General features: G+C 43.9%; 1 protein-coding gene across 3 annotated transcripts in view; it reads right to left on the reverse strand.

Annotated features, from left to right (window-relative positions):
- Nucleotides 1–19059, reverse strand: part of itpk1a (inositol-tetrakisphosphate 1-kinase a) — a 315124-nt gene that overhangs the window by 136463 nt on the left and 159602 nt on the right. For all 3 annotated transcript variants that reach the window (XM_070879506.1, XM_070879505.1, XM_070879507.1), the window contains one exon: nucleotides 1403–1528. In XM_070879506.1, coding sequence (XP_070735607.1) covers nucleotides 1403–1528 — 126 coding nt within the window. The remainder of the gene's footprint in view (nucleotides 1–1402; nucleotides 1529–19059) is intronic.

The following is a 19059-nucleotide window of genomic DNA, read 5'->3' on the forward strand; positions in this document are numbered from 1 at the left end:
CGTTTACTGTCCATACTCAACGCATGAATAATGGCTACCTGGACAAGCGACAAAGGATGACTGACCCCCACAGAATCCTGTCCAACAAGGAATCAATGCCTTTAGAGACAGAAGAAGGTGGCAGGCAGTCGAGCACATTCCATTATGCCAACGGGTAATAAAGATAACTTGGGAAAAGAAATTGTGGTCAATATCCAATTTATTCTTTCACCATTATTCTTAAAGGAATCAAGTTTCATGAAGAATATTCGTTTATTGGTTTGACATGCTAGAAGAGAAATTGAATTCGCTTTGCTTACGAAACCACAATCTTGTGACCTCGGCCTTTTTAAACTGCTTTGTGCTCCAATGTAAAATAAATGTTTTTTCATTTTATGCTGAAGGGGTGCCATCAATAGCAAATGGATCTTACTCCCACAGTCAATGCCACTCCGTAATGTAAAAGGACCCAAACTCCAGAGACACACATTTCCATGGACGTCATCAGCTGCTGCTAGCTCTCACTTAATAATATAACTGCAAAGCCAGATTTCCTCACTTTCAGTTACAAGAATTGTAGGCCTCGATTTGGAGTGGGGACACCAGCTAAAAGTAAACAGTGAGAGTATAATATTAGGCAATCCCTCGTATCGAGGATGACTTGCTTCCACACAAAAAATAGATGAGTTCACAGGTGTTTCAATGAGGGACCTGACAATCTAGGTCCCGAACTACATATTAAAGGGTGGAAGATGCCTGTGCATGGATTCTTTTAACGTGGGGTGGCCGTTGCACACCAGCCACTACACGGAACGGTGCATGTGGCCACGGGACTCCATTTAGGTACTTCTCCCCACAACACATGAGAATATAAAAGTGCCTCTAGTTACCCTTCTATTGAACTGTAATATTCGTTAGTGCGCGTGTTATCAAACATAAAGGGCAAGAGACTGTCAACTGTTTCCAATTTGGATTGGGGCTAGGGTTGCCAACTCTGGTTGAATGTATTCCTGGAGGTTTCATCACATGACCTCCTAGCTCCAATTGCCCCGCCCCACCCCTCCCGTCATTGGCCGCTCAACGCATTCATCCTCAGGCATACTACCTTCTCACGCCAATTGGAAGATGAAAAGACTCTTCATTACCCAATCGGATGATTCTTAACAGTCAGTCAAACAGCCTTTATTCTCATCTCCAATATTTTATTGACAGAAATGTTCAAAGTAAATGAAAAAAACACACAATTATTTTTAATGCCCCCTGCAATTTTTCTCCAGGGTTGCTCACAGAAGTATCCAGGAGATTCATCTTCAATTCCTGGAGACTCCAGGGCAATCCTGGAGGGTTGGCAACCCTAATTGGGGCTAAAGTGACCCCATTAGATGGTGTGTAGGTGTTTTATGGGATCAGATAGTATCCTCACCTGAAACCTCTGAACCAGTTCCTGGGACTGTGCATCATTTTGGTCCGCCTCCAGAATGACATCGGTCAGTTTGTGGATTATAACATCAAGTGGTCCCTGATCCTCAATTGGTTTTTCCAGATCAAGCTGCAAAAAATACAGAATGAAAGTTGTTTTGGGGTTTTACAATATGGCTTCTCTCCTCCAGACCTTCAACAAATTAGTAACACAGAGGCACACTCCCTCATATTACTCAGCTATTCTAAACGTGTTGTCTGTAACCGCATCTTATGTATGCTCACATCTTTTGGTAACTTACAAAAAGGTGAAAAATGTATGTTTCTGGAACAATGACTTATGCATCAATCCATAATCAATCCAAACCTTTTCAGCCCTATTGAAGTGAATGGTACCACCATTCAGGACAAAGCTGCCCGCTTGCTTGGCACCCCATCTACCACATTAAACATTCACTCCCTCCACCACTGGTGCACCGCGGCTGCAGTGTGTACCATCTACAAGATGCACTGCAGTAATTCGCCAAAGATTCTTGGCAGCACCTCCCAAACCCACGACCTCTACCACCTAGAAGGACAAGGGCAGCAGGCACATGGGAGCACCATCACCTGCAAGTCACACATCATCCTGACTTGGAAATATATCGGTGTTCCTTCATCGTCACTGGGTCAAAATCCTGAAACTACCTCCCTAACAGCATTGTGGGTGTACCTTCACCACACGGACTTCAGAGGTTCAAGAAGGCGGCTCACCACCACCTTCTCAAGGGCAATTAGGGATGGGCAATAAATACTGGCCTTGCCAGCGACGTCCACATCCTGGAACAAATAAACAAAAACCACTGATCAAGAACATCAGCTTAGAAAACCTAGCCGAGAGAAATTCTTCCAGTTCTCTGGTAATGAAAATCGCACACAATTTGCTGAGGGGGACGAATTTGGGGCAGAACTTGTCAGCACCAGGTTTCCACCCCTTTTCTGGATGCAAGGCAAAATTCTGACTGGTTGGGAGGGATGGAGAAGAGGTACAAGCGCTTCTTCTGCCCGCCTTTGTTATCCTACGAGAATGGGACTGAAGGGATGACAGCCCGTCCAGGTCCTTCTATCCAGTGGCCTAAATACAATACGATGCAGGTGTACTAGTCATACAGTGTATAAGTGGGGCCCAGAATGCCGCTCCCCAATAGCAACCAAACTTAACTGCCATTAGAAAAGTGGCAGGCAGATAAAGACTGGAATTTGGATGGGATCAGCACTGGGGCATACATGCGGGTGGAATCCCACCCCCAAACCATTCTCCCCGGAATTTCTACACCACAGCTTTTACTAGAATGCACCGACTGTCCATGGAGATGGAGCAGACCTATGCTGCTCCCCCCGTCTGGAAGAAACATTCAAATGTAGGAGGTGAAACTGGGTTTGGGATTCAGGATTGCCAATAAAAAATAGGGCTGACAGTTTCTCCAATGACTCAACGGTTAAATGCACCAAGTGGTATGGTACTTAGCTGTACAGACCCAGTTGGTCCTGCACTTGATCCCAGGTTTCTATCAAGTGAGCTGATCCTGGCCAAAGCAATGCTCGAGATTAGCATGGGAGTGGGACTAGTTGGTGAGCTCTTTCAAAGAGCTGGCACAGGCATGATAGGCCGAATGGCCTCCTTCTGTGCTGTATGATCCTATGATTATCGCAGTGCCAACAGGATAGGGAGGATATTTTTTTAAATAAAGCAATTGGTCCCATCTATCCAGGGACCCTACTGGAAGGAGCATGTCTCACGAGAACAACATTGGGTTCAGTTTTGATGTCTCTCAGGTCCAACAGCCAGCTGGTACTCACTGGGCCTACACAGGAAGGAGGGCCACTTGGGTGAGTAACAAGAAGAAACATAGCTCAACATAAATCCCTGCTTTTAGGAAAAGACCAACAATGGGAAGAAACCTTGCAGGGAGGGAAAAATATTGTAACATTGAGCCGAGCTGCTAGAGATACCCAGAGAACAAGGATCACAGATGATGGGAAGAGATTGATGACAGTCCAAAAACAGCAGTTTAAGAATCACTGAGGTACTTCATTATTTGTTACTGACACAAACAGGAGACATGAAAGGTTGGAGCATGACAATCCCAAAAGTACTGGTGAATGGAGCGAGGGAGTGCTGGGAAACGCTCTTCAAAGTTTGGTTAAACTCTGAAGCACTTTGTTGTTAAAGTGACAAATGCCAATGATCTCCAGAGTGTCACCATGTTGGATACGTTTGCAAGTAGACACCAATCCATGAATAATATTAGCAGTGGGTCAGGGAGCTGTATTACAACAGCCTTTGGCTGGTCCGCAGCAGATCACATTACTATATTAAAGTCGACACTGTTGACTGGTGTGCTGAGTCGGTGCTGACAGACGCAGCATGGGGAATTGAGAGTTGGTGCAATTCAACAATTAACAAGGTGAAGCTGCACTTTGTGGAAATATAGAAACGGTTTATTACCAGCCAACCTACAGAGTAGTTTAATACAATTATAAAGCTGAGTACTGCAAACAGATTCAGACAGGGAACAACTGAAGGTTTGGAAATAATACTCACAAACAAGGTGTGCACAAGTACTACTGATATCGGCACACAGCCACTTTTATGGATTTATCTATTTGTTCCTCCGTACAATGGGGAATTTACAACTTAAAATTTATGTCGATTCTTCATTCCTGTTCCCAAAATTCTATTACAGGTACAACGTACGAATTCCGGAATCCTTGGGACCAAATCCGTTCCGGTTTTTGGGTGTTTCCGGATTTCAGACAAGAAAATCAATAGTCTGAAATCCAGAATCCTTGACGTACAGGCTCAAAGGGCCGAATGGCCTACTCCCGCACCTATTTCCTATGTTTCTATGAACCGTGCCGGGTTTTGAGTGGGGAAGTCCGAAATCCGGCACGGATTCAGTTGAGGATTTCAGATTTCAGACTTGATTTTCTTGTCTGAAATCTGGAAACCTTGACTAAATCCATGCCGGATTTTGGGTTTTGCCTCAAAAATGTCCGGTTTTCAGACAATAATTCCGGACGACTCCATCAGCAATGTGCAAAATGTCTGGTTTTTGGACAGTTCCGGTTTTCGAAATTCCGGAATTGGGAAATTGCACCTGTATATCAAATATTACTGTACTAAACTGCACCTGCCACTAATTCACAAAGCCTGTTTAATGTCATTCTGTTGTCTCCAGTATATTTCCTGGCAGTTTGCTGCTCCTCCCAGTTTAGTATCGGCATCATACTTTGATATCCACCACTATGTCTAAATCCAAATTTTTACACAGGTGGTCAGAAAGCAGTATTCTCTGCCATAAACTGCTGCAGAAACCATTAATTCTTTTAAAAAGAAATCTGATTGTTGCTAGAATATAATGAGGAATATATACAGGGAGAAAGTAGGAGATTGGGAATAGACTAGGTGGCCTGCGTGAAGAAATATGTGCACAATTTGTTGAAGGTGGCAGGGCAGGTTGAGAAAGCGATTAAAAAAGCATAAGGGATCCTGGGCTTTATAAATAGAGCCATAGAGTACAAAAGCTAGGAAGTTATAATGAACCTTTATAAAATACTGATTCGGTTTCAACTGGAGTATTGTGTCCAATTCTGGGCACTGCACTTTAGGAAGGATGTGAAGGCTTTGGAGAGGGAGCAGAAAAGATTTACAAGAATGGTTCCAGGGATGAGGGACTTCTCTTACGTGGATAGGCTGGAGAAGTTCTCCTTCGAACAGAGAAGGTTGAGAGGAGGTATTCAAAATCATGAGGGGTCTGGACAGAGTAGATAGAGAGAAACTGTTCCCATTGGCAGAAAGGTCGAAAACCAGAGGGCACAGATTTAAGGCGATTGGCAGAAGAACCAAAGGCAACACGAGGAAAAACCTTTTTACGCAGCGAGTGGTTAGGATCTGAAATGCAACAACTTTTATTTATATAATGCCTTTAATGTAGTAAAACATCCCAAAGCGTTTCACAGCAGTGTTACAAGACAAAACAAATAAATTTGACACAAAAATGCACTGCCTGAAAGGGTGGTGGAGGCAGATTCAATCGTGACTTTCAAAAGGAAATTGGATAAGTACCTGAAGGAAAAAATTTGCAGGGCTACGGGAAGAGGGCGGGCGAGTGGAACTAGCTGAAGTGCTCTTGCAGAGAGCTGGCATGGGTTCGATGGGCCGAATGGCCTCCTTCTGTGTTGTTACCATTCTATGATTCTAAGAAAAACACCAGTGGAGGCCTACTTCTGCTCTGTAACATTCTATGACGTAAGTAAAGTTCACATTTTGTTCTGTTCAAAAGTATAAGAGCGATTACTAGCATTAGTATTATCAATTATCCATTCCTATGCTCAATTGTATAACCCAACGACGTCACAACTGAAGCAACTGCCTTTGAATGATAGGTATTGTATTCCCTCAAGTGTGAAGTCACTAAAACTAATCTGCACTGATCACTATCAACAATAGGCTGTGATTTAACGAAGCAGATTTTAATTGTTATAAGTGACTATAGTGACCTGTATTACAGGATTCCACTATACTCTTGTATGCTTTTCTTATAAACTTAAACAAAAAGATCTTCAAAGAGATACATGGCAGCACACGAGATACACAACTGAAAATTAGCAGGTCAAAGGTAGTTTAGAGTGTTCGTGTGGCAAATAACAGCAGATTGAATGAATGCCTGGGAATTATCTGCAAGAATTTAATGAACATTTCCACATACTCACCAACTCTTTGCGACTGAACTTTCCGGGCAACAGAAGGAGTGCCAGTCTTTCGGTCACGTACTTGGTCTGCCCAGTTCAGTGACGTTCTGAAAGTTGGTAACAACTGCCGACTGCTAAGTGATCCGTTGCCTTGGTGAATCACCACTCACCTGCAGCATTGACGATACTGATTGGAGCGAAGCAAGCATGTATCGTGTGCCCTGGCTGAGGTTCACTAGTGGCATAAGTGGGAGCTGCAAAGGAAGTGACCCTCAGGTTGCCTAGCAATACAAAGTATGTCCACAGCAAAACATTCATTCACTCTTGTGGCACTGTCCCTCGCCAACCCAAGAGAGATGTGCCAAGCAACACTGGTTCACATTCAGTCACACTCGTGCATCAATATGGAGGAAAAGTAGACTTTCAATGTCATGGGGTTACAATCCTTCTACTTGAGCCACATGCGAAATGTGCAGTTACTACTATATACTGATAACTGATTCGTCAGAGGGGTTAGACTGCTTTCGGGAATGTGTTTATCTGCAATGTTTGAACGGGTGTTTTGTGTTTTGTTATTTCCCTTCCCCAGCTCTCCTGCAGCCCTGACTCTCACTGGGATACAATTCCAGGAGTGAACGTCCATGCCTCACCCACGTGACGCTAACTCGCGTGCGGGTTTTGACAGCAAATATCAGTAGCCTATGGAGGGCATCAGGCCACGCTCAATGCCGCTCGCACTCAGTGCCCACTTCCAGCTACACAACAATTAGATGACGGGGGGAAACCCTGGATGATTTTCTTTTCTTTAATTCCAGGGGCTCTGCTGCCAATCATAATGTCGAGGCTGCGAGCAGCCAACTCGGCCTAGCCTACAACGGTTTTAATTGGCTGTGTTGCAACCAAGCTCACAGCCAATATATGTCGGGCATTATTTTTATATAGCTCAGGACCTCTGTTGTTCAAGCAATAATGCAGGACCGTGTCACAGTCGCCTGCTCAATGTGTCAGATACCGTCCCCAGACATTGCAACCGGTGCCTGAATACATTTTCAAGAAGTACAGCAGTTCAAGCATGTTTAGCTGTCCCTCACCACAACATTTTAAAGCTTCATTTGAGCTTCAGGAAAGGTCAATAATCCAATTTAATTTTAAGTCTGCACAACAGTCCTGTTGAATTTCCTGTTCAAGTCAGCTGGAAAAAATGACCTGCTCGACCAGCAAACACAAACGCTGCTGCAGCAAATTTCCACCACTGGATGTCATAACTGTGCTTTTCAATATTACGCTGCAGGGTGTTACAGCACACTGGTGATTACGTGCCAGCAGTAAAAGGGTGCTGCAGAAAGATTTTGATCCCAAGTACCTGTGTGAACTGGGGAGGAAGCACTGTCATAGCAACAGGAGTAGGCCATTCAGCCCCTCGAGCCTTTTCCGCCATTCAATTAGATCACGACTGATCTGTATCTTAACTCCATTTACTATATCTCTGAATATCCTTACCCAACAAAACCTGTCATGTTAACTCAAATAACTTTGCACATTAGCAGCCAAGATTCTTTGATGGTTCTAGTCAAATTTCGTTGAATGGAGGTACGGTAGCATAGTGGTTATGTTACTGGACACGTAATCCAGAGACCTGCACTAGTGATCCAGAAATGAGTTCAAATCCCACCACGGCAGCTGGGGAATTTAAATTCAGTTAATTAAATAAATCTGGAATAAAAAGCTAGTGTCAGTAATGGTGACCATGAAACTTTTGGATTGTTGTAAAAACCCATCTGGTTCACTGATATCCTTTAGGGAAGAAAATCTGTCGTCCTTACCTGGCCCGGCCTATATGTGACTCCAGACACACAGCAATCTGGTTGACTCTTAACTTCCCCCTGAAATGGCCCAGCAAGCTGCTCAGTTGTACCAAACTGTTACGGACTGCATCGGTTCAAGAAGGCAGCTCACCACCACCTTCTCAAGGGCAGGGATGGACAATAAATGCTGGCCCAGCCAGTGACACTCACATCCCATGAACTAATTTTTTAAAAAGTTGGAAGATTTAAAGAGACAAAGTGAATTCCCACTGTTTTGTTTGGCTAGACTGTGGCATTCTGGTGTCAAAAATTGAAAGAAAAAGGAGCAGGGAATAAAGAAAGATGATCATAAACAGTTAAACAAATCAGAAGGGTTAAAATCATGTTTGCTATTGAGTCTTTATGCCCAGATATTAATCTTAACACTGTATGGCACCCATTTATTTTCCCCTGTACACCACTTAAGAGCTGGGAGGGGAGGGGGTCTTTAAAGATTAAAGAGCCTGCACGACCTAATATCTGTCAGAGCTCCAGTTTAAACATTCCAAGAGCGGTTGTAAAGTTTTTCTGTAAAACTAATCACCAAATGTCGCCAGTAAAATGAGGCCAATTATTTAAAGTAATCGAGCTTCTCAAAACATGCAGTGTGGGTCTTGCACTTTTTCACTCTTTCTTCCGCCCCCAAAACCAGCACCAGCTAGTGATGTACATGTTTTTTAAAGTGTACATTCGCAGTTCCCTATAAAATGTGAGCTTATCGCTGTTTTATAAAAACAGACACGTCTAGAAAAAGATTTGCATTTAAATAGCACCTTATCAAATCTCTCAGAATCATCTCAAAATTACTTCACATGCAATGAATTACTTTGAAGTACAGCTATGTAGGCAACTGCAACAGCCACATTGCAAACAGCATGTTCCAATGAGATGAATTACCAGTTAATCCGTTTTTTGGCAGAGTTAGTGGGATGTTATGTTGGTTCAGTCACCGGAGAATTCTCTGCTCTTCTTCAAATAGTGCGAAGAGATTTTTTTAAGCCCATCTGAACAGACTGATGGGGCCTTGGTTTGATGCCTCATCTGAAGGACTACACCACAAACAATGCAACATGTCTTTAACACTGAACTGAGGCATCAGCCTACATTGGCCCAGATTTTGCAGTAAAAATAACCGTGAGGCTATCAGGGCTCACCGTTATTACAGAACAAACCGGACAGCTACTTCCGGAATCTGCAGATACGCAGTTAAACCCGGAAATCAGGACATTATTGTCAAGAGTTGTCCTGCTCCTCTGCAAGCTTCGCTATACCAGTATCTCGTGGAGAGACACAGCATTGAAACACATGAATGGCATGAAGTTGGGGCACTGGCCCACTAGATAGCCACTAAACACGCCAGAAAAAGTTAGCACATGTGCATTCAAGTGTAAGTGAATTTTTCACGCTGTGATAAGTCTTAATTACTGTCAAACGCTCTCTGTCACTGAAAATTAACTTTTACAAGTGTAGAGTCTCATTCCTTCATATTTAAATTTCAATTAAAAAAAATTAAAAATTAAAATTTTTTAAAACGTTTTCTTTGTCTCGTTTATCTCTCTCTCAATCACATCTTTCTTTCCCTCCCTTTATTTCACTTTCTGTACATGATTTTACACCGAATTAAATATTCTAATTGCCACTTCCTGGTTTAGACTCTACGTGCCTCAATGAGGATTCTTCAATCTGATTGGTTGAAGAGACTCGCTTGCCTGGTTCACACAGCTCCCAGATCCCCTGTAGAGGCCACTGTGCTGAAATGGCTCTCTAATTACGGTAAGTTGCCACGCAAAAGCCCACGCAAGGTTTGTGGGCAGTTACAAGCATAATGAATAATGAGTGCCAGTCATTTGCCGCTGACTGCAAAGTCCAAACTACTGTGTGCTCAAGTCCTGGAGTGGGCCTTGAACTGACAAACGTCTGACTCAAAGGCAAAAATATTACCATGATGACACACCTAGAACTGGGACTGCCCCAAAAGTATAAAAATGTATGGATCACTATCAGCAACCCCACCATCATTTGAATGTGAAGCCCAGAAGGTAATGATACTAGCTCTCAACATTAACACCTGCCTGAACCTCTATTCCAAACACCTTACAGTTGCCTGACAATAGAGGTACGAGGGGAGTGCAGGGGACACCAGGCCTGATCTAGATTCCATCCGCCACGTCTTAAAACTGGATGGAAACTTGTGGCCAATGTTCCTTGTAAGCTGCGCTCTGTTCTGCGCAGCCTGTTTTTTTCAATGCACGGTCCCTTTAAATCTCTGCACATGCGCGGCATTCACACTGTAAAAGCCGGTGAGCTAACTGCGCGGGACCTTGCAGATTACTCCATGGCCACGCGCACACCTTAGCAGGAATCTTGTTTGTGGCCTGTGACCGTGTGTAACTGGAGCTGGATTGTGTAAACTAGGGCTTTAGATATTTACCAGCTGGGTGCCGTAAACCCATAATGAACTGAAAGAGAGTCTCCTCAGGTAAAATGTATACAGTTGTACTCTAAAACAAACTAAAAGCGGATTTGCATTACATGCGAACTTCAAGTACAAAGCCACAAGGAAATCAATCCCCATTGTAAAGATGTCACTTGAACAACAGGTTACTGAAGGCTGCCCTGCAGTGACAAAAGCTATTCAATTTGCTGTAGGTTCCATAAGCTAAAGCAGTCCTCAATTGGTTGGTTCCATTCCTCTCTATTGTTTTCTAATAACTTAAAAAAAAATGACCTAATAGCAGAGCATCAATCATTGGCCTCTGGAAAAAGTGACGAACCAGCAAAAAAAAGACTTGGTGGCAGATAAACGGCTTGCTGACAGAATTGCTCGGAAATCAGAGAGCACAAAAGACAAAGTAAAAAGACTTGAGCGCTATGCAAGCTTGGAGACAAGAGCTCGTGGTACAAGCGCTCAGCACTGGAATACTGCTACCAAGAACAGGTCACTGTTGCAAGTAGTCAATGCAAGGCAATGCCTCAGAGGTCTCTACTAGCACCAGCCTCTTTGGTAAGAGATGCCTTGTGGAGCTATCGGTTTGAAAAAGTACTGAATGCCAGTGCAAGTGGGCATACCAAGTACAATCAGATTTTTACACCCAGAAAGATGCACTAAATGATACCGATTAAAAATCTTACATCTGCAGACGTTTCCAGTCTATAAATCCTTACTTTCTGCTGTCATGTTTTTGTCACATGTATGTGTCAACTTTTGCCATTATAAATTTCCACGTCCACATTTATGATGGAAACTGCCTATGTAAATTTGTCACACTGTCATTGCACCCTCCCACCAACGATGGTGCTGTTGTTCCTCACTACCGTGTCTCCCAGCCCCTCGGCCTGTACTGCAGAGAAACTCTTGTGTTCCAACCAATTCTTCATCTCTTCTCGCCAAATTGTGCTCAGTTTTGCAATTGGAATGCAAATAATATAAAAACAAAGTATAGTACAAAAATATGACATTAAAATAGAGAATGAATGATGTCTGTACGCCCTGGTCCAATTCTACCCCTCTCTCTAACCCTGCTTCACTGAAGACCACACTTGGTCTCGACTTCCCATATGGAACATTGGGCAAGACCAGATCCTCAGCACCAATTCCCACATTACTGTATACATGAATCGCCTAAAAGTGACATGAAATGTTAGGGTTTCAAAGAAACAGAGAAAGGCAGTAGGTAAAGAATTTCAACATAAGAGAAAAGAACTTGCATTTATGTAGCACCTTTCACGACCTCAGGTCCCCCAACGTGCTTTACAGCAAATTAAATACGTTTGAAGTGCAGTCACTGTTGTAATGTAGCAAACGTAGCAGCCAATTTGCGCTCAGCAAGCTCCCGCAAACAGCAACCTGATAATGACCACATAATCTGTTTTTTTTTAAAGGTGTTGTTGGTTGAGGGATGAATATTGGCCAGGACACCGGGGATATCTCCCCTGCTCCTCTTCAAATAGTGGCATGGGATCTTTTACGTCCACTTGAGGGAGCAGACGGGGCCTCGGTTTAATGTCTCATCCGAAAGACGGCACCTCCGACACTGCAGCACTCCCTCAGCACTCTGCTGGGGTGTCAACCTAGATTTTTGTGCTCAAGTCTCTGGAGTGGGAATTGAACCCATAACTTTCTGACTGAGGTAAGAGTGCTACCCACTGAGCCATGGTTAACACATTCAGCCAGCAATACAGGGCATTTTTCTATCAGTGTGACCCACTCACTTTGTTGTAATGTGTTTAAAGGAGAGGCTTACCTTGGACAATGGGGCAGGTGCTCTCTGTTCCGTGGAGAGGGAGGGCACAGCTCCAGTTGTCCAAGCGTATGTTGAGACTGGCCACAACATAAACAACAGACGAGCTCCTGCCTCACCAATGCCTCGCACTGCACAGCAGCCAAAGGGGGCACTGGCAAAGATCTGGAAGTCGGCTGTCCATCCATTCCTTTGATAGCGGAGATGGTGTACAGGCTGATCCGAGGTTATGTTGGATAACTGACACTGATAACTAAACACATTAAAAAAAACGGCTCTAGAGAGGCAGCTCCTACATCCATTTATTTATTTTTGTGATAGGAAAGGAAAAAAAACCCAAGAAAACCTATTTGCATTTATACAGCACCTTTCACATCCTGAGGACATCTCAAAGTGCTGCACCGTCAATAAAATATTTTTGAGGTGCAGTCACTGCTATAATGTAGGAAGCACAGTAACCACTTTGTGCACAAGGTCTCACAAACAGCAATGAGATAAATGACCAGATAATCTATTCTACAAAAGCAAAATACTGCGGATGCTGGAATCTGGAATAAATACAGAAAATGCTGGAAATCTCAGCAGACCAGGCAGCATCTGTGGAAAGCAAGCAGAGTTAACGTTTCAGGTCTGTGACAACGAAGTCATCGACCTGAAACGTTAACATAGAAACACACAAACATACAAAATAGGTGCAGGAGTAGGCCATTCGGCCCTTCGAGCCTGCACCGCCATTCAATAAGATCATGGCTGATCATTCCCTCAGTACCCCTTTCCTGCTTTCTCTCCATACCCCTTGATCCCTTCAGCCGTAGGGGCCATATCTAACTCCCTCTTGAATATATCCAATGAACTGGCATCAACAACTCTCTGCGGCAGGGAATTCCCCAGGTTAACAACTCTCTGTGTGAAGAAGTTTCTCCTCATCTCAGTCCTAAATAGCTTACCCCTTATCCTAAGACTATATCCCCTGGTTCTGGACTTCCCCAACATCGGGAACATTCTTCCCGCATCTAACCTGTCCATTCCCGTCAGAATCTTATATGTTTCTATGAGATCCCCTCTCATCCTTCTAAATTCCAGTGAATAAAGGCCCAGTTGATCCAGTCTCTCCTCATATGTCAGTCAAGCCATCCCTGGAATCAGTCTGGTGAACCTTCGCGGCACTCCCTCAATAGCAAGAACGTCCTTCCTCAGATTAGGAGACCAAAACTGAACACAATATTCCCGGTGAGGCCTCACCAAGGCTCTGTACAACTGCAGTAAGACCTCCCTGCACCTATACTCAAATCCCCTAGCTATGAAGACCAACATACCATTTGCCTTCTGCACCACCTGCTGTACCTGCATGCCAACTTTCAATGACTGATGAACCATGACACCCAAGTCTCGTTGCACCTCCCCTTTTCCTAATCTGCCGCCATTCACATAATATTCTGCCTTCGTGTTTTTGCCCCCAAAATGGATAACCTCACATTTATCCACATTATACTGCATCTGCCATGCATTTGCCCACTCACTTAACCTGCCCAAGTCACCCTGCAACATCTTAGCGTACTCCTCACAGCTCACACCGCCACCGAGTTTAGTGGCATCTGCAAACTTGGGAGATTAATTACACTTAATTCCTTCAATAAAAATCATTAATGTATATTGTAAATAGCTGGGGTCCCAGCACTGAGCCCTGCGACACCACTCTAGTCACTGCCTGCCATTATGAAAAGGACCCGTTTATCTCGACTCTCTGCTTCTTGTCTGCCAACCAGTTCTCTATCTACGTCAGTACATTACCCCCAATACCATGTGCTTTCATTTTGCACACCAATGTCTTCTGCGGGATCTTGTCAAAAGCCTTCTGAAAGTCCAAATACACCACATCCACTTGTTCTCCCTTGTCCACTCTGCTAGTTACATCTTCAAAAAATTCCAGAAGGTTTGTCAAGCATGATTTCCATGCATAAATCCATGTTGACTTGGATCGATCCTGTCACTGCTTTCCAAATGCGCTGCTATTTCATCCTTAATAATTGATTCCAACATTTTCCCCACTACTGATATCAGGCTAACCGGTCTATAATTACCCGTTTTCTCTCTCCCTCCTTTTTTAAAAAGTGGGGTTACATTAGCTACCCTCCAGTCCGTAGGAACTGATCCAGAGTCGATAGACTGTTGAAAAATGATCACCAATGCATCCACTATTTCTAGGGCCACTTCCTTAAGTACTCTGGGACGCAGACTATCAGGCCCCAGGGATTTATCGGCCTTCAATCCCATCAATTTCCCTAACACAATTTCCCGCCTAATAAGGATATCCTTCAGTTCCTCCTTCTCACTCGACCCACAGTCCCCTAGTACATTCAGAAGATTATTTGTGTCTTTCTTCGTGATGACAGAACCAAAGTATTTGTTCAATTGGTCTGCCATTTCTTTGTTCCCCATTATAAATTCACCTGAATCCGACTGCAAGGGACCTACGTTTGTCTTCACTAATCTTTTTCTCTTCACATATTTATAAAAGCTTTTGCAGTCAGTTTTTATGTTCCCTGCAAGCTTCCTCTCATACTCTATTTTCCCCCTCTTAATTAAACCCTTAGTCCTCCTCTGTTGAATTCTAAATTTCTCCCAGTCCTCAGGTTTGTTGCTTTTTCTAGCCAATTTATATGCCTCTTCCTTGATTTTAACACTATCCTTAATTTCCCTTGTTAGCCATGGTTGAGCCACCTTCCCCGTTTTATTTTTGCTCCTGACAGGGATGTACAATTGCTGAAGTTCATTCATGTGATCGTTAAATGTTTGCCATTGCCTATCCACCGTCAACCCTTTAAGTATCATTTGCCAGTCTACTCTAGCCAATTTACGCCTCAAACCATCGAAGTTACCTTTCCTTAAGTTCAGGACTCTAGTTTCTGAATTAACTGTGTCACTCTCCATCCTAATAAAGAATTCTACCATGTTATGGTCACTCTTCCCCAAGGGGCCTCGCACAACAAGATTGCCAATTAGTCCCTTCTCATTATACATCACCCAGTCTAGGATGGCCAGCTCTCTAGTTGGATCCTCGACATATTGGTCTAGAAAACCATCTCTATTACACTCCAGGAAATCCTCCTCCACTGCATTGCTACCAGTTTGGTTAGCCCAATCAATATGTAGATTAAAGTCACCCATGATAACTGCTGTACCTTTATTGCACATATCCCTTATTTCTTGTTTGATGCTGTCCCCAACCACACTACTACTGTTTGGTGGCCTGTACACAACTCCCACTAACATTTTCTGCCCTTTGGTATTCCACAGCTCCACCCATACCGATTCCACATCATCTAGGCTAATGTCCCTCCTTACTATTGCATTAATTTCTTCTTTAACGAGCAACGCCATCCCGCCTCCTTTTCCTCTCTGTCTATCCTTCCTAAATGTTGAATACACCAGGTTGTTGAGTTCCCAGCCTTGGTCACCCTGGAGCCATGTCTCCGTGATGCCAATTACATCATATCCGTTAACTGCTATCTGCGCAGTTAATTCGTCCACCTTATTCCGAATACTCCTCGCATTAAGGCACAGAGCCTTCAATCTTATCTTTTTAATACACTTTGCCCCTTTAGAATTTTGCTGTAATGTGGCCCTTTTTTTTGCCTCGGGTTTCTCTGCCCTCCACTTTTACTATTCTCCTTTCTATCTTTTGCTACTGCCTCCATTTCATTTCCCTCTGTCTCCCTGCATCGGTTCCCATCCCCCTGCCATGTTAGTTTTAACTCCTCCCCAACAGCACGAGCAAACAGTCCCCCTAGGACATTGGTTCCGTCCCTGCCCAGGTGCAGACCGTCCGGTTTGTACTGGTCCCACCTCCCCCAGAACTGGTTCCAATGTCCCAGGAATTTGAATCCCTCCTTCTGCACCACTCCTCAAGCCACGTATTCATCTGAGCTATCCTGCGATTCCTACTCTGACTAGCACGTGGCACTGGTAGCAATCCTGAGATTACTACTTTTGAGGTCCTACTTTTTAATTTAGCTCCTAGCTCCCTAAATTCGTCACATAGGATCTCATCCCGTTTTTTACCTATATCGTTGGTACCTATATGCACCACGACAACTGACTGTTCACCCTCCCTTTTCAGAATGTCCTGCACCCGCTCCGAGACATCCTTGACCCTTGCACCAGGGAGGCAACATACCATCCTGGAGCCTCGGTTGTGGCCGCAGAAACGCCTATCTATTCCCCTTACAATCGAATCCCCTATCACTATAGCTCTCCTACTCTTTTTCCTGCCCTCCTGTGCAGCAGAGCCACCCACGGTGCCATGAACTTGGCTGCTGCTGCTCTCCCCTGATGAGTCATTCCCCTCAACAGTACCCAAAGCGGTGTATCTGTTTTGCAGGGGGATAACCGCAGGGGACCCCTGCACTACCTTCCTTGCACTGCTCTTCCTGTTGCTCACCTATCCCCTATCTGGCTGTGTACCTTTAACCTGCCGTAAGACCAACTCGCTAAACGTGCTATTCACGTCATTCGCAGCATCGTGGATGCTCCAGAGTGAATCCACCTGCAGCTCCAGTGCCGCAATGCGGTCCGTCAGGAGCTGGAGGTGGATACACTTCCCGCACACATAGTCGTCAGGGACACTGGAAGCATCCCTGACTTCCCACATAGTACAGGAGGAGCATAACATGTGTCCGAGCTCTCTTGCCATGACTTAACCCTTAGATTAACTTAATTTGGCAACAACAATGCTAAAAGGTTACTTACTGATAAAGAAAAGAAAAAGAAAAGCTACTTACCAATCACCAGCCAATCACTTACCCCCTTGGCTGTGACGTCACCTTTCAATTTCTTTCTACTTCTTTTTTTCCTTCTCTCCCTGCTGCAGCTGCACCGGCTGGGCCTCTCCAATCTCCTGCTGGGTCTTTTATAGGCTGCTGCCGCTCCAACTCCCGCCTCTCCGATCTCCTGCTGGGTCTTTTATAGGCCGCTGCCGCTCCAACTCCCGCCTCTCCGACGCACCTCGAACTCCCTGAACTGCTGGGCCTTTTATAGGCCGCTGTTGCTCCAACTCCCGCCTCTCCGACGCACCTCGAACTCCCTGAACTGCTGGGCCTTTTATAGGCCGCTGTTGCTCCAACTCCCGCCTCTCCGACGCACCTCGAACTCCCTGAACTGCTGGGCCTTTTTTCAGCCGCTGCCGCCTCCCGCCTCTCTCGCTTCCTCCCTACAGGTGCTGCCTGACCTGCTGAGATTTCCAGATAATCTGTTTTAGTGGTGCCATTTGAGGAATAAATGTCGGCCAGAACATTGGGAGAATTCCCTGCAATTTTTCAATAGCTCCATGGGATTTCTTACATCCACAAAGTCAGACGGAGCCTCTGTTTTATGTCTCATTTGAAAGACAGCATCTGTGACAATGCTGCACTCCCTCAGTGCTGCATTGAAGTATCAGCCTAGATTATGCACTAAAATTTCTTTAGTGGGGCTTCAACTTACAATCTTCTGGCTCAGGAGTCAAATGCACTATCTGAACCGAGGCTGATTTATAATTATAGATCTATAAATAAATATAACATATATCTCCGTCTCTATGCTAAATGACTGCCATCTGTGCTGTAAACCTCTATGATTCTATATATACTAGATTAATTAGTGCTCACTGACAGCAAAGAAATGGTCAAAAAACTTAGTGAACAATATATACTCAGTGTTTATGAGGGAGAATTAAACATACTATAAAAGTATGAATACATTCTGAGGTCTGACATTTACAAAGTCCCACCATTTTATACCATAATATGGATGCTGTCAACATTACTGGATTTTTCATTTCAAACAGTGATTTAAGACCCCTACAAATCCCAAGAATGTACAAGATCTCAGTACAAAGCTCAGACATCACATGAGTTCTGCTTGGATAGTTTTACAAATCACTCAGTCTACATATCCACCTTCAAACTGGCATGGTCTTTGCACACAGGCCCTTATCTTCTATAATTCAGTTACAAAGTGGCAAATTTGCTTGCAATTTACTTTTGAAAGGGTTAGCTAGCATTACAATGTTCCCACAAAAATAGGTACCAATTTACGGCAATGAGTTATTTGCGAACAGCTAATTCAAAAGAAACTCAATTGCAGTAATTCAATAATTGGAACTATATAATCATAGGTTTTTAAATTTTCTTTTGAGGGCCAATTAGTTCCAAATGCAAGGGCGGGTTATACTCCAGGCATGTTCACATATACGGAGTCGAGACTCTCCAAACGGGTCACTTAGCATTACTACAAGCTCCCAGAGACACATCTTCTTTGGCCAATCAGCCTGAGCTGGAACTGAACCAAGGTCACACAAATAAAACAAAAGCAGATGATGTCATCAAAGAGAAGAACACAGAAAAAAAGGAAAGAGAGAGAGAGAAATCGGGAGAGAAAAAGAAAAGAGATAGAAAGAATTAAGAGAGAAAGCAGCGAAAAAGAAAAAAAAACGAGAAAGAGAAAAAAGAGCGAGAAAAGAGAGCAAGTGGCAAAAAAGAGAGGGAGAGAAAGAGACAGAACAAAAGAGAGAAAGCGGAAAAAGAATTTAAAAAGTGAGAAGGAAACAAGGAAAGGAAGGGAATTGAGCAAATAATTTATTTTTTTGCACCCTCTCCCCCACAAAATGTGTGGTCACCAGGGTTTAATAATACGTGACAGGGAAGGGAACCTTTTCAGCCCCCAAACTGTAGGGTGTCCCCATTTATAACCATCTCAGTAAAGCAGTAAGGAAGGAAGAAAGATAACCAAATGTTTGGTCACCTGTCCTATTGTCTCTTTCTTTGACTCGGTGTCAATGTTTGTTTGATAACGTTCCTGTGACA

Source organism: Pristiophorus japonicus, chromosome 4 (genome assembly GCF_044704955.1).
Source record: "Pristiophorus japonicus isolate sPriJap1 chromosome 4, sPriJap1.hap1, whole genome shotgun sequence".
Classification (NCBI taxonomy): domain Eukaryota; kingdom Metazoa; phylum Chordata; class Chondrichthyes; family Pristiophoridae; genus Pristiophorus; species Pristiophorus japonicus.